We start from the raw sequence: 13,904 nt of genomic DNA on the forward strand, positions 1-13,904 counted from the left end.
TGAATACCCTCAAAGACCAAAAAGACCCAGAGGACACAAAAGACCCCGAAGACCCCAAATGACCCAAAATACCCTGAAGACACAAAATACGAAGACACAAAATACGCCGAAGACACAAAATACGCCGAAGACGCAAAATACACCGAAGACGCAAAATACACCGAAGACGCAAAATACACCGAAGACGCAAAATACACCGAAGACGCAAAATACACCGAAGACGCAAAATACACCGAAGACGCAAAATACACCGAAGACGCAAAATACACCGAAGACGCAAAATACACCGAAGACACAAAATACACCGAAGACACAAATTACACCGAAGACACAAAATACACCGAAGACACAAAATACACCGAAGACACAAATTACACCGAAGACACAAAATACACCGAAGACACAAAATACACCGAAGACACAAAATACACCGAAGACACAAATTACACCGAAGACACAAATTACACCGAAGACACAAATTACACCGAAGACACAAATTACACCGAAGACACAAAATACACCGAAGACACAAAATACACCGAAGACACAAAATACACCGAAGACACAAAATACACCGAAGACACAAAATACACCGAAGACACAAAATACACCAAAGACACAAAAGACCCAAGAAACCCAAAATATCCCGAGGACCCAAAAGACACATAACACCCTGAGGATTCAAATGATAAAACCACACAAAAACATCCTCGCAAGGGTCTGCAATCTCTCATTGCTCTTTCTTGTTTGTTTATGTATTTTGGGCCCTGCAGGAACCATTGCGACCAAACTATGCATGGTCTCATCTTTCATCCAGAGGAAGGTCGAGAGCTATGGTTGGATAAAAAAAATTGACCCCAGATAAAACCAGATAATTGGCCTTCAGGCCTCGACAGGGTCATGTGCTTATACACTGCCTGCGTTTTTTCTTTTTTCCAGGACAGATTGAGTAATAAGTATTGTGTGAATACTTTCTGAAAGCACTGTACATTGTTTATGGGCCCATCTCTCGATGGTGAAGAATAATTTTTAAAATTCTAGTACCCGGATCCGGGTCTAGATATTCACCAAAATCTAATGAATTCGTCCTCTTCACACACCCAACCTGTCGACCAAATTTGTCCAAATCCATCCACAACTTTTTGAGATATCCTGCTCACAGTCAAACAAACAGACAGGGGTGAAAACAACCTCTATCTACTTCCGGTGTCAGAGGTAATACGGACTAAGTAAAGCACTCACGCGAGAGCCATATCATTCGCTGGATCCAAAGGCACCTCGATGACCGTCGTGCCCTCAATGTCGAGCTCGGTACAAGGGGTGGTGTTACGACCGGTCACACGGCATGCCTGGTAGAATCCATGCGGCCTCACCCGTCCGCTGTCTGAGCCTACAAACACTTGAAGTACCACCGGTTGATTGTACCCCTCCAACTGCCATGTATGGAAGAGAAAAAGAGCAAATAGAATCGAGACTATTGATAAATAAGGTTTGACAAAAACCAGTTCAACAGTCACAAATAATAACCTGAACATAAATTTATCATGGACTGTACTTACTAACACACAAAAGTTTTTGTTTTTACCTACATGCTCCAGAACGACGAGAGACTTTTACACATGTCACTGCTTTCATTCATCTTGCTCATGCACAATAAACAGCTTGAATAAACATGAGTGGTGAAGGAGACAGCAGAGGACTTGGTTCTTTTTAACCATTAAATTATAACAAAAACACGACACTCTTATTGGCACAGCCTTTGTTACATCATGCTCAATATTCCCAAAATTGTCATGAATTATCATATAATCACCACCAATTATCATGAAAATAATTAATAATGTGCCTTGAACAAGAACACATGCTTTGACTTGAAAAGCATTAGTCAATGTCAAACATCCAAATCAAAAGGATTTGGAAAAACCAAGCCTAATAAGGACAGTTTGCCCAGCCGGACGCCCGTTGAGAGGATCTCAAGAGGACAAACTCCAATATTAAAGCAAAACATATACAGGAATTCAGGCCGTGAGGATGTGGGTCACCAATGTCTCGTTTTTCTATCGCATTCCTAACAAGGACTTTCTGTACTCTCGAATGTGTCCATGCCAGACTGTGTCTGCAGAGTGGCCACAAAGACCCTAAGCATAATAGTGTGTCCTCTGTTACTTATTACCTCCACCACCAAAGGTGGATGTAGGTTATGTTTTTACCCGTGTCTGTCCGTTTGTGAACAAAATATATCAAAATGTTGTGGACGGATTCGGACAAAATTTGGCAGAGATATAGCATGTGTAACAAGGACGAAATGATTAGATTTTGGTAAAGATCCGGAACCCGCTCATATAATTTTTAAGCGATTCTTCACCATTGGGAGATAGGACCAAAAAACTATACATAGCAGGATGTCTCAAAAAGTTGTGGACGGATTTGGACGAAACTTGGTGGAGAGGTTGGGTGTGACAAGGACAATTCGATTCAATTTTGGTGAAGATCTGAAGATGGATTCGGATATGAGAATTATTTAATTTTTAAGTGATTCTTCACCATTGGGGGATAGGGCCAAAAACGATACAAAGCAGGATGTCTCAAAAAGTTGTGGATGGATTTGGACGAAACTTTTTGGAGAGGTTGTGTGTCTGAGAAGGAAGAATCGATTCAATTTGGTGAAAATCCGGATCCGGATCCAGCTCGGATAATTTTTTATGTGATTCTTCATCGAGTGATATGGCCAACCAGGCGGAGGTATACTCTACTGAGTGCCGTTCTAGTTACACTCGCCAGAGAACAGGATATTGCATTTGAGTCCGTTTGTGATTTGGCAAAAAAAAAAATTTGAAAGTACATTATGTTGAACACTCCGGTTTGCGTGCGTGTTTGTTTGTGTGTGTGTGTGTGTGTTTGTCTCTGCTCACTTATACTTGTCTACAGGTCACAATTTTAAACCAATCTTCACGAAACTTCAGCAAATGGTGGAGTTCGTGGTCCGACAAAATCTTATATATTTTTGAGGACAAAAGGTCAAAAGGTCAACATAAGCCAAAGGTCAACCACCTTTTTCATATTTCTAAAATCCTCAATTTTAATCCAATTGACTTGAAATTTGATACGATTTACATATCGGCTAACTGAATTCAACCACTAACTATTTTTGAGATCAGCTCAGGCCAAAAGGTCAACCACTTTTTTTTCAAATTTCTAAAATCCTCAATTTTAATCCGATTGACTTGAAATTTGAATAGGATTTTCAGTTCAGCTAACTGAATTCAACCACCAACTATTTTTGAGATCAGGATAGGCCAAAAGGTCAACATAGGCCAAAGGTCAACCACTTTTTTGAAATTTCTAAAATCCTCAATTTTCATCCGATTGACTTGAAATGTGAATACTATTTACATATCGGCGAACTAAATTCAACAACCAACTATTTTTGAAATCAGCGTAGGTCATAAGGTCAACATAGGCCAAAAGTCAACCACTTTTTTTGGATTTCTAAAATCCTCAATTTTCACCCGATTGACTTAAATGTGAATAGTATTTGCATAACAGCTTACTGAAACCAACCATTTTTGATATCAACATAGGTGGAAAGGTCAACATAGGCAAAAGGTCAACCACTTTTTTCGAATTTCTAAAATCTGCAATTTTCATCCGATTGACTTGAAATCTGAATGGGATATGCTTATCAGCTTACTGAAACAAACCACCAACTATTTTTGAGGTCAACATAGGCCAAAAGGTCAACATAGGACAAATTTCTAAAATTGTCAATTTTCATCCGATTAACTTAAACTTTGAAGAAGATGTGCATATCAGGTCACTGAATTATACCACAAATTATTTTTGAGGTCAAAAGGATGCTCTACTCAGTGCCATTCTACTTTGTTCTGCTCTGCCAAGTGTCACTCTATGAGTGATTTTTCATTTGTTTGTTTGTCTATATCTGTTTTGTTTGTCTGTTTGTTTGTTTGTCCGCAAAGAATAAATATGATTTTCTCTGCAACCATTGGTCCGATTGACAGGAAATTTTCACCACAGGTGCACCTCCACCTGTATAATTTTTCATGATAATTTTGACGTCATAGGTCACGTGGTATAGACGCCATCTTGGAAAAACCGAAAAACTTTGCACCTCCATATCTCCGAAAGCGCTGCATAGAAAAAATTGAGACAAAGCTCATTGTAAATAACTCTCCATGGGGAATAAAATATGCTAATGATGACGTCATAGGTGCCTCCATTATGACGTCATAATTCGGAAAGTACAAAACTCCATCCGATCAAGATGAAATTTCTTGCGCATTTCTAAAATCTTCGCCATAAATGACAAGATGACATCTGTCGCCATAAATTGGTGGAGAAAAAAAATATATGACGTCATCGGTCAAGTGGTTCGTCTGCCATATTTGTTTTACAACAAAAGCCTTAAAAACCACTGAAAACATCCTGGTGAGGGTCTGCAATCTGATTGCTCTTTCTTGTTTTATTTGTTTTCCAGGTACGGCTTCAGCATGACGGACTTCAGCATAGAAGAGAGACTGATTACTTGTGTTTGGGTTCATGACCGCATGTGAGAAGGAGCAAGTTTTGAAGACATAAGGACACGATTTTCGCAGAGGTTCGATAAGCCAGCCCCTACGCAATGCGGGCATGGGAGAAGAAAGCTTTTTCAACAGGGAGTGTCCTTGATTCGATTTGATTTAGAGCAAGGCTCCTCTGCAGCGATTTCCCACCATTAAATCAAGACGAAGCTAATTTTTTTCGGATGAGTGTGCCATTTACCTGAGCAATTGATCAAGGAATGTTTCTTTTTGGTGCAAGGAAAATCCTCATTTATATGAGGAAATTGAACAGCATCCTCCTCATGTCATGATGTGGGCAGCAATTTCAGAAGATCACTTCATAGGGCCATATTTTTTCGATACAAGTGTCAATCACACTGCTTATTTGAACATGCTTCTGACGTGGTTTGTGCCACAACTTCGTGAGATGGGTCTCGAGGCAACAGCTATCCTGCAACAAGATGGTGCACCAGCACATTATGCTCTCGCAGTGAGAGAATATCTCGACGACAAATTCAGTGGACGATGGTTTGGACGTGGATCTGAGATAGTGTGGCCTCCTCGAAGTCCAGACTTAACAACATGTGACAACTCACTTTGGGGCAATGTGAAAGAGGAAATTTCTCATCTCCACCTAACAACAGTTGAAGACCTCAAAACATGTCAGGTGCTGCTTTTATGACATCCAACCCTCAACATGGAAGAACATGTCCAGAAAACATGGAGAAAAATTCAAATTTGTGCAGAGAATGGAGGGTAACATACAGATAAATTCTAACTAAATTCTAACTGCATGCATAGGGACTTGATGGCCACTCTGTACATATCTTCCACATTTTCCATTGGCCTTTAAATGGGAATTCAACAAAAAACGTGCAAAAAAAATTCCCGCCAATGCTGTTGTGTAGTTGGCTGTCCATCTCTGTGTTGACCATATTCTCTTGTCATGTTGCCTCATTTGTGGTGCTGTATTTATATTGAGGAGACAACCCCAGATAAATGGGCAGAATGGACTTAAGTAACCAATAGAATAGGGGTGAAACGAATGGAGGTGAGAACAATCCTGATCACCTTTACAGTCGGGAAGCTTTGCTGCGTGCAATCCTTCACAGAACCACGGCTGCCCTCAGTGAGGTAGCGTGCACGGTGTTGCCCTTCAGGTTGGACCAGGATTCGTAAATGGGTGCCTTCGGCACGGTTCGGATGTTGACTCGCCAGCGAGGGTGATATCGTCAACGTGGGTTTTGCACACATTTCCAGTGTTCTGCACATAGAGACATGCATGTTACCACGTGTTACAATGTCATACATCACCCTGAATAAAACCTGGGTTGAAATATGCCCATATATGGCATGTCAAGTGTTCAGGTGTAATCAAGCATCTTGCTTCATCAATTAAAATATTAGTTTATAGTCTACATTGAAAAGTAATATGATTTCAGCCTAACATCTTTCACTGGATAAGAGAGCATGGTGAAATCAATTTAAAATATCAAATCAGTCTGGCATAGTCAAAAATCAAATAAATATTCAAATGAGGAAAGCCATGTGCCATTTTCACATTACGTACACGCATTCATTTATATCACCCACCCAGAGTCTGTCGGCGTAGCAGATGGTGACGCGGGGCTGCCAGGCACCACCAATGCGAACGATGAGGGGTTGTGATGCACACCGCAGAGGAGTCCACCACCGTCGTCGAGTGAGCTACTCAGCAAGGTATCACCGTCAGAGTCGTCGGGTGGTCCATGGCACGATGAGGCATGTGCGGAAGCTCTTGCCGATACACGGCGTACCTTGCATTGAGCTTGCAGTGCATCGGGGCTGCTTGGACTGCCACCACTTTGCGTGCTAAGGTTTGAGAGGGAGTCCTCAGTCCAAAGCCCAGCACTAAGTTCTGACATAGGGTCAGATGAAGGTTCACCACAACCTGTTACCACCACCTCATCACAAGACATGAAACTGGCATCCTCTAGTAAGTCTTTTGGGGGTGGGAGAGGAATTAAGCTCACAGAACAAGAGGGTGAGTGCATCTCTTGTCGTCGTTTCTGTGCCATTGGTAAACCAGTGATGGGTGACGATGCAGCTTCAGGAGTCTGTGAAGCAGCCGTGCAGACCTGCTCATTGCCAAATATTCCACTTACCGTACTCAGGCTACTTACCCCGGCGACGGAAGCTGCGCCTGGGGTGCTAACTATGGCAGCTATCGTGGTGGGGCACTTGGCCACAGGGCTCGGGGCCTGGACCGGGTGCTGCAATGGGGTGTTCCCCTGGGCGCCACCAATGCACGGTACATCTGTGGTGTGCAGCAAAACCCAGGGAGTGAATGAGAGGTGTTCTCTCCTTGCGACAACGTGCCCGCGTCCATTGGCAAGCCAAAAGACGCCTTCCCGACCCGCCGCCCATTTTTCGGCTCGACCCCCACCCTTCAATAATTTTACACCTGTGCATGCCCGATGAGCCTGTCCTGGCATAACAGTCATGAACCAGTCTAATGGTTGAGATTTACAATGTATGACTATACATTTGACAAATTGTTATAAACCATCTAGGTATGATCCCAAGGGAACTTACACTGGGTAAATGAAGAAGAAGCAGCAACATAAGAAGAAGAATACGAAGAGATCAAAAGTGTGTGAGGCATGCAGGAAAGGTGAAACGATTTTGTGACCATTACAAAAGGAGAATTTTTGTCATTGTCAACACAATACAAATAATAATAATAATAATAACTAGAAGCGAGCTTTATAACTGCAAGCAGTTATGACCAGTTACCAAGCTGCCCTGCTTTGATACAACCGCGCTTTGTTCGGAAACCTGAACCATGTCATCGTCATCAAATTTAATTCAGAATGGGTAGTCAATCACATCTTTAAAGTTTGTCAATGATCGGATGAAGTTTTTTTATCCAAAGTAGCTGCAAGACCATGTGACCAATGATATTGAAATTTTCAACCAAAATTCCTCATGGCTTGTCAATCATATATAAAAACAAGCGTTACACCTAGGTCCCCCGTTGGTGAAGTGATGCGAGTTGACAAAGTGGAAGACGCAAGGCGGCCATCTTGGATTTTGACGTGGCGACCCAATTTTCAATAGCGTTCTTCCTTATGCCTAGATACACCCACACACCAGATTAGAAGTTGGTACTTCGCTTATTTTTCAAGATATTCCGCTCACAAGGCTCAGACATACATGGCGGCGGCCATCTTGGATTTTGACGTGGGTTGCACCCACACACCAAATTAGAATTCGGTCCTTCGCTTATGCACGCGCGGAGGCAGGCATGCACGCACGGACGGAGGGGAAAACCATAGTACCCCTTTCGCTCCGCGATGCGACGGGGGACAAAAACATTTCTCCAAAACCGCTTCACCTTCCCATGCTATACCGTGGGACCCCGATATTTGCGGGGGATACTTTCCTGGAAAATGCCGTGAATTGCGAAACCGCGAATAGGGGGGCATTGTTTCAATGGAAAAAGGGGGGACAGGTTCCCCGAGTCACGAAAATCCATGAATAGAGAAGACCAAACAGCGAATGGCGAGGCAAATCGTGAGAATGTCGGCGGTAATCCCGGAAAAAGGCGAGACAAATACCGCGAATGTCGGCGATAATCCGCGAAGGTTGATGCGTCGCGTTTTCACACGGCAGAGAATGTAGAAGCAGGTCCTGCTCGCGACTCGTAGAAGATGTTTTTTTGCATGCATCCAACTGCTTTGTGCATGGTGAAAGATGTTTTATAAATGTGTCAAGCGAGTGACTAGGAGAAAAAAAAAAATTGCACCTCTGAAAAAGCGCGAATTCGCAGAACACGGCCATAAATAGGGGGGGAGGGGGGGGGGGGAGAGGGGAGTTTTGCGGAACACAGCCACGAATTGGAAAAACAAGCGTTACGCCTAGGTCCCCTGTCAGTGAAGTGATGCGAGTTGACAAAGATGCAAGGCGGCCATCTTGGATTTTGATGTGGCGACCCAATTTTCAATAGCGTTCTCCCTTATGCGTAGATACACCCACACACCAGATTAGAAGTTATTAGTTCGTTTATTTTTCAAGATATTCTGCTCACAAGGTTCAGACATTTACTTTTCAAGATATCACGCTCACAAAGTTTAGATATGGTGACAGCCATCTTGGATTTTGACGTGGTGACCTAATTTTCAATAGGGTTCTTCCATATGCCTAGTTGCACCCACACACCAAATTAGAATTCGGTCCTTCGCTTACTTTTATAAAGATATTGCAGTGCACGTATGCACGTACGCACGCATGGACCGACTCACGGGAAAACCATAGTCCCCCTTTCGCTCCGTGGCGCGACGGGGGACAATAACGGCAAATTCACGGAACACGGCCGCGAATAGGAAAAATAACCGCAAATTCGCAGAACACTTCCGTGAATAGAGAAACGTCGCATTTTATCACCCGTGATCACCCGTGAATACACAGAACACGGCCACAAATAGGAAAAAAGACCCAGCGATTTCGCGGAACACGGCCGCGAATAGGAAAAATAACCGCAAATTTGCGGGACACTTTTCCATGAATAGAGAAATTGTCGCATTTTATCACCCGTGAATACACGGAACCCACGAATATAGCGGGCCCGCGAATAGCGGGGTCCGACTGTACTTTACAAATCTGACCCACTACCCTTGGCGCACATCTACCATATAAAACACAGTCAGTTTGTGTGTTTGTACAGATGTCTGTCCCCCTTCATCAGGGTAGGTTTTAAAGGACAATCTTTTAACACAAATGTGTGTTCACTACGGTCTATTTTTTTTAGGATAAAACAAACTCGAAAGAATTTTCGATATACGAGTAATTATGTCTCTTCTATTGGAATTGTCGATGGTGGCTAGCAAACAGCTTCACGGGCTACAGAAAGGGGGGGGGGGGGGGGGGGGGTGGGTGGGTTCATAACAATAAATACAAGGTGCAGGGAGGTGAAATTTGCTGCACATGATGTGCAACATGCGCAGAATAAAACGAGTGTTCATTTACATCCGTATGATGTTTAATAAATATGGATAAAAGCACACCTACAACGAGGCTGAGGCTTCAGACTTTGGCTGCACTGTTGAATAAACTGTTCCAACCCATTATATTTAATGGGCTTTTTACTAGTATGTTAATAACAATGATGTCATCAGTCACATGTTGTGGCAGCCACTTTGGCTTCAAGGAAAATATTAAATAATTATATCTCAGAAACCGCTGTAGCTATTGATATGAGACTTTGCCGTTATGATCCACTACCCTTGCTCCATATATTGTGATACGTTTAACATCAATCAGTTAAGGTTTTGGAGAATAGTCCATGGGCTGGGGTGGTTTCTGTGTGACTTTTATGTGCCCTTTCTCTTCATATTATTGAAGTAGACCATGTGGGACATAAAAAAGTGAGGGTGGACATCTGGGAGCCTGGTCGGATTTGAGAAAATGACGTCACAATATCAAGCTTTTGCGTTCATGAGGCGACCAAAAATTTGGGGTAGGGGAAACTAAAATGCTTATAACGCCACAACCATACACGATATAACTGCAAACTACCATTCAAAATATTTGTTTTTATTCACTCTACATGTGACAATATGTAATTATCTGATTATTATGCAAATTTGCTGCCCAGAGGTCAGAAGGTCATGGAAATCGGGGGTTGCTTAAAATCTGACCCACCGGAAGAAAAATGTGAGTTACAGGCTGCCTGTACTACTTGAGAATGTTTGCTGGCTGTCAGAGGTTGCCAAGACATATCTCTATCACATGATATGCATTGTATAAGAATTAACCCTTTTGTAACGTAAACATCAACTTTGATAAATGGTGCTATTTCAGAAAAGCTGATTTTCCTTTGCAGCGGAAGACACATGCCACAAAATAAAGTAATCGAACATTTTCATCAGTATGAATATGATCTATCACCAACTACTTATTTCTTTAAGCCCAAATATCACTTAATTTACTAATTTCTTACAATATTCCCATGTCGTTAACCCACTAAGTCCTAAAACAACCACCTGTAGAGGGGGGGGGTTCGGAACATCCTTAGTCCATTCAGCAAAAATAAACTGCTGAATTTGCTCAGTTTTAGTAATAGTCTAGGTTTTTATATCCAAATGAAGGTATACTGCTGACTGTAGTCACTATTCCAAATCATGCCAATTTGATAATGGGAGAAGGAATACATGTAGATGCCAGGAGTACATTTCCACGCAGCTGTAAGTGTCACATATGAGTTCTGTTCGGTTTTAGATACAACCAGCTGTATTTTTACAGCAAACATTCTCGTCTCCCATACCTTGACACTTGCAGAACTTGCAACAATGCAGGTCACTCTTTCGACATGCACATCTCTCTGTCGCACATTTCAAGCAAGTACAGTGCACAGCATATTCCTCGGGAATGGGTCTGATGGCCTTATCTGGATGGAGAAGTTCATCTTCCTCTTCAAATCCGTATAGGAGAGGATTCAACTCAGTCGTATTTGCAGAGAGAATTGATGTCATCACATATGTAGCATAATATGCCCTTAGAATATGGGCCTTTATGGCATGGCTTGTAGGTGGCAACTTCTCGAGTGGGGTTTTGCTGTGGTGATAATTATGATCCCTGAGTTCATCCATTGTTGTGCAGGTAGTTCCATTCTTTAGGACTTTCACTGGATATGATTCTGCTCTCTCAACTTCATCGTCAGAGGTCCATTTTGGCTACAACCAAATCCTTGAAGGTAGTCTACTGGGTTTGCTTTAAGGGCCGCTTGCTTTGTGCCAACCTTGCTGGTGTAATCACACCCAGTGAGCGTATGCACAGTGGGAAGGACTTTGCATAGGTCAGGCCCTTTATCTGACGCAAGAGAATGTATTGGAATATATTTGGTAGAGTTTCCACTGCCAGCTTTCAACCACAGTTCATAAAGGCCCTTTTCATGCAGTACATCCCAGTAAAAGAGCAACAGCACAAATACATCAGTGTCTGGGGATAACACCACCAGTCGTTGTATTCCGTGCTCCACAGCATGTAAGGCGTGGGGTATAATTCGTGTATCTGCTTCCTCTAGATCAATGCAGAGTTCTGGAATGTCCCTGCAATAGCCATCACAACAGGAAAGACATGGGACTTCGACAGATTCACTTGAAAAGCCACTCACAAATACCTTCAGGCTTGAAGGGGTCTCTCGCTCGTGCTTTATGGCTGTCTGGTGCAGTAAAATCTCAAGATTATGCTTGTTCCTGTTAGCTGGCCAGAACCGCTCCATCTGAACTGGTAAAGGTGTATCTTCACTGACTGCATTCAGTTCAATCGGAGAGATGGTTTCTCGTCGCTTTCTTTCCGAGTTTTTGATTGAAATGTCAAAGTATGAATCAAAGATATAATCTATTCGATCAGCTCCCTTTGCAGATCTCTGTATGTAGTCTACAATGCCTCCACTAAATTCACCGAAGTTAGTAAATTCTCTGGCAGTCATCTTCCTTACATTAGCCATGACATCGGCTATATACCCAACCTGTATGTCTTTTGAATCATCCAGAACATCAATTGAATGTTTCTTTGCAATCTCATTCATCAGGTCACTTTTGGTGCTCTTTGACATGAGACCCTGGCTGTCAAAAAGCGAAGAAGATGACGTCAAGTCATATTCTAGAAGGTCTGTCATGGATCTCCCTCGGGCACGGGCAATTTCAATGACACGCTGCCTATGTTTATCTTCCCTCTGTGTTTGTGACTTTCCTGAAGCCTCTTGTCCTTTTGGGAGTGCGCGGATACTCTTGAAAGTTTTCAGATTTGTTCTGTGAATGGTCCGAAATATTTGAGCCGACTGTTCAACAAACCGTTCTTTACGTAGTTTCTCATAGGCTGCGGTCCCAATTGCTTTTACCTGAAGCAGCTGATTCCGGATTTCGTCAGTCATTACTTCCTGTGTCATTATATTGTGAAGTATTTGCTGTGTGGCATCTTTCCTGAAAGGATTCTCCTTGTTTTCAATAACAGTTAGAATTGCTTGGACGTTTCTTTCCCCGTTTTCAGTCTCATATTTGCTGAAGGAGTTGTTTACATCTTGCTGGTACTGGGTTGTAACTCCACTTAGTTCTCTGAAAAGATTACTAATTGCCAGCATCTCATGGTAGATTATGTCCCACATTGCAACGTATTTCTTCTTCTTTGTGCTGCCTATTATCCCCGAGGTGCCTTTCTTGGACCTATTTATCGTTTGCTCCAGCGCCATGTCTGCTCCAGTTGCTCTAAAAGTCCCAGGTGTCCTCTTTATGGCAAATTTGCCCTCTTGGAATGCTATGTGGATCTCAGGTGCTGTTTGTGGGAGTTTGCGCATGTCCTCAAGATAGAGGGAACCCCACCTGATGTAGTTGGTTGAGTCAAAAGCCATGAAAATTGGAAGCAATGCTTGCACAGTCTGAAGATGTAAATCCCAATTTCCTTCCCTGTCACTTTTGATGAGGTTTTCCAAATGAGTCGCAAGTGTGATAAACGTGTCCCAATATTTGAAGGTTTCACTGCATTTTCCTGCTTCGTTTCTGAAGTCATCAAAAGCACAAAGTAGCTGCTGAGTTGACGTTTTTGATCCTTCCAGAATGCTCACACTCTCATCAAATGACTTGTTAGCAACTGCTGCTTTGAATGCCACTACATTTTCTAGGTGCTCACTGTATTTTGTTGCATTGCCTTCCTGTTCAAAGAATTCCAGCTGACATAATGCTTCTTTTAGGAGCTGCATCCCCTTGAGTGACCTTGAGTAGTTTCTGGCTTCTAGTACCGAGTCAACAACATCGACACCAAACACACAACTTTCTACTAGAATATTCTCAGCCCCGCTTTCTTTCAGATATTTTCCTAATGTATACTTAGACGATGGAAAAACTGGAATTTCTGACATGTCTGAAATAGCACCATTTATCAAAGTTGATGTTTACGTTACAAAAGGGTTAATTCTTATACAATGCATATCATGTGATAGAGATATGTCTTGGCAACCTCTGACAGCCAGCAAACATTCTCAAGTAGTACAGGCAGCCTGTAACTCACATTTTTCTTCCGGTGGGTCAGATTTTAAGCAACCCCCGATTTCCATGACCTTTTGACCTCTGGACAGCAAATTTGCATAATAATCAGATAATTACATATTGTCACATGTAGAGTGAATAAAAACAAATATTTTCAATGGTAGTTTGCAGTTATATCATGTATGGTTGTGGCGTTATAAGCATTTTAGTTTCCCATACCCCAAATTTTTGGTCGCCTCATTAACGCAAAAGCTTGATATTGTGACGTCATTTTCTCAAATCCGACCAGGCTCCCAGATGTCCACCCTCACTTTTTTATGTC

General features: G+C 42.4%; 1 protein-coding gene across 5 annotated transcripts in view; it reads right to left on the reverse strand.

Moving 5' to 3' along the window:
* LOC137422104 (uncharacterized) overlaps nucleotides 1–13,904 on the reverse strand; it is a 235,562-nt gene that overhangs the window by 189,966 nt on the left and 31,692 nt on the right. For all 5 annotated transcript variants that reach the window (XM_078772898.1, XM_078772899.1, XM_068108855.2 and 2 more), the window contains 3 exons: nucleotides 6,153–6,855; nucleotides 5,631–5,823; nucleotides 1,243–1,433 (listed from right to left, as the gene is read on the reverse strand). In XM_078772898.1, the coding sequence (XP_078629024.1) occupies nucleotides 1,243–1,433; nucleotides 5,631–5,823; nucleotides 6,153–6,855 (1,087 nt within the window). The remainder of the gene's footprint in view (nucleotides 1–1,242; nucleotides 1,434–5,630; nucleotides 5,824–6,152; nucleotides 6,856–13,904) is intronic.

Source organism: Myxine glutinosa, chromosome 2 (assembly GCF_964187855.1).
Source record: "Myxine glutinosa chromosome 2, kmMyxGlut1.1, whole genome shotgun sequence".
Lineage (NCBI taxonomy): Eukaryota > Metazoa > Chordata > Myxini > Myxiniformes > Myxinidae > Myxine > Myxine glutinosa.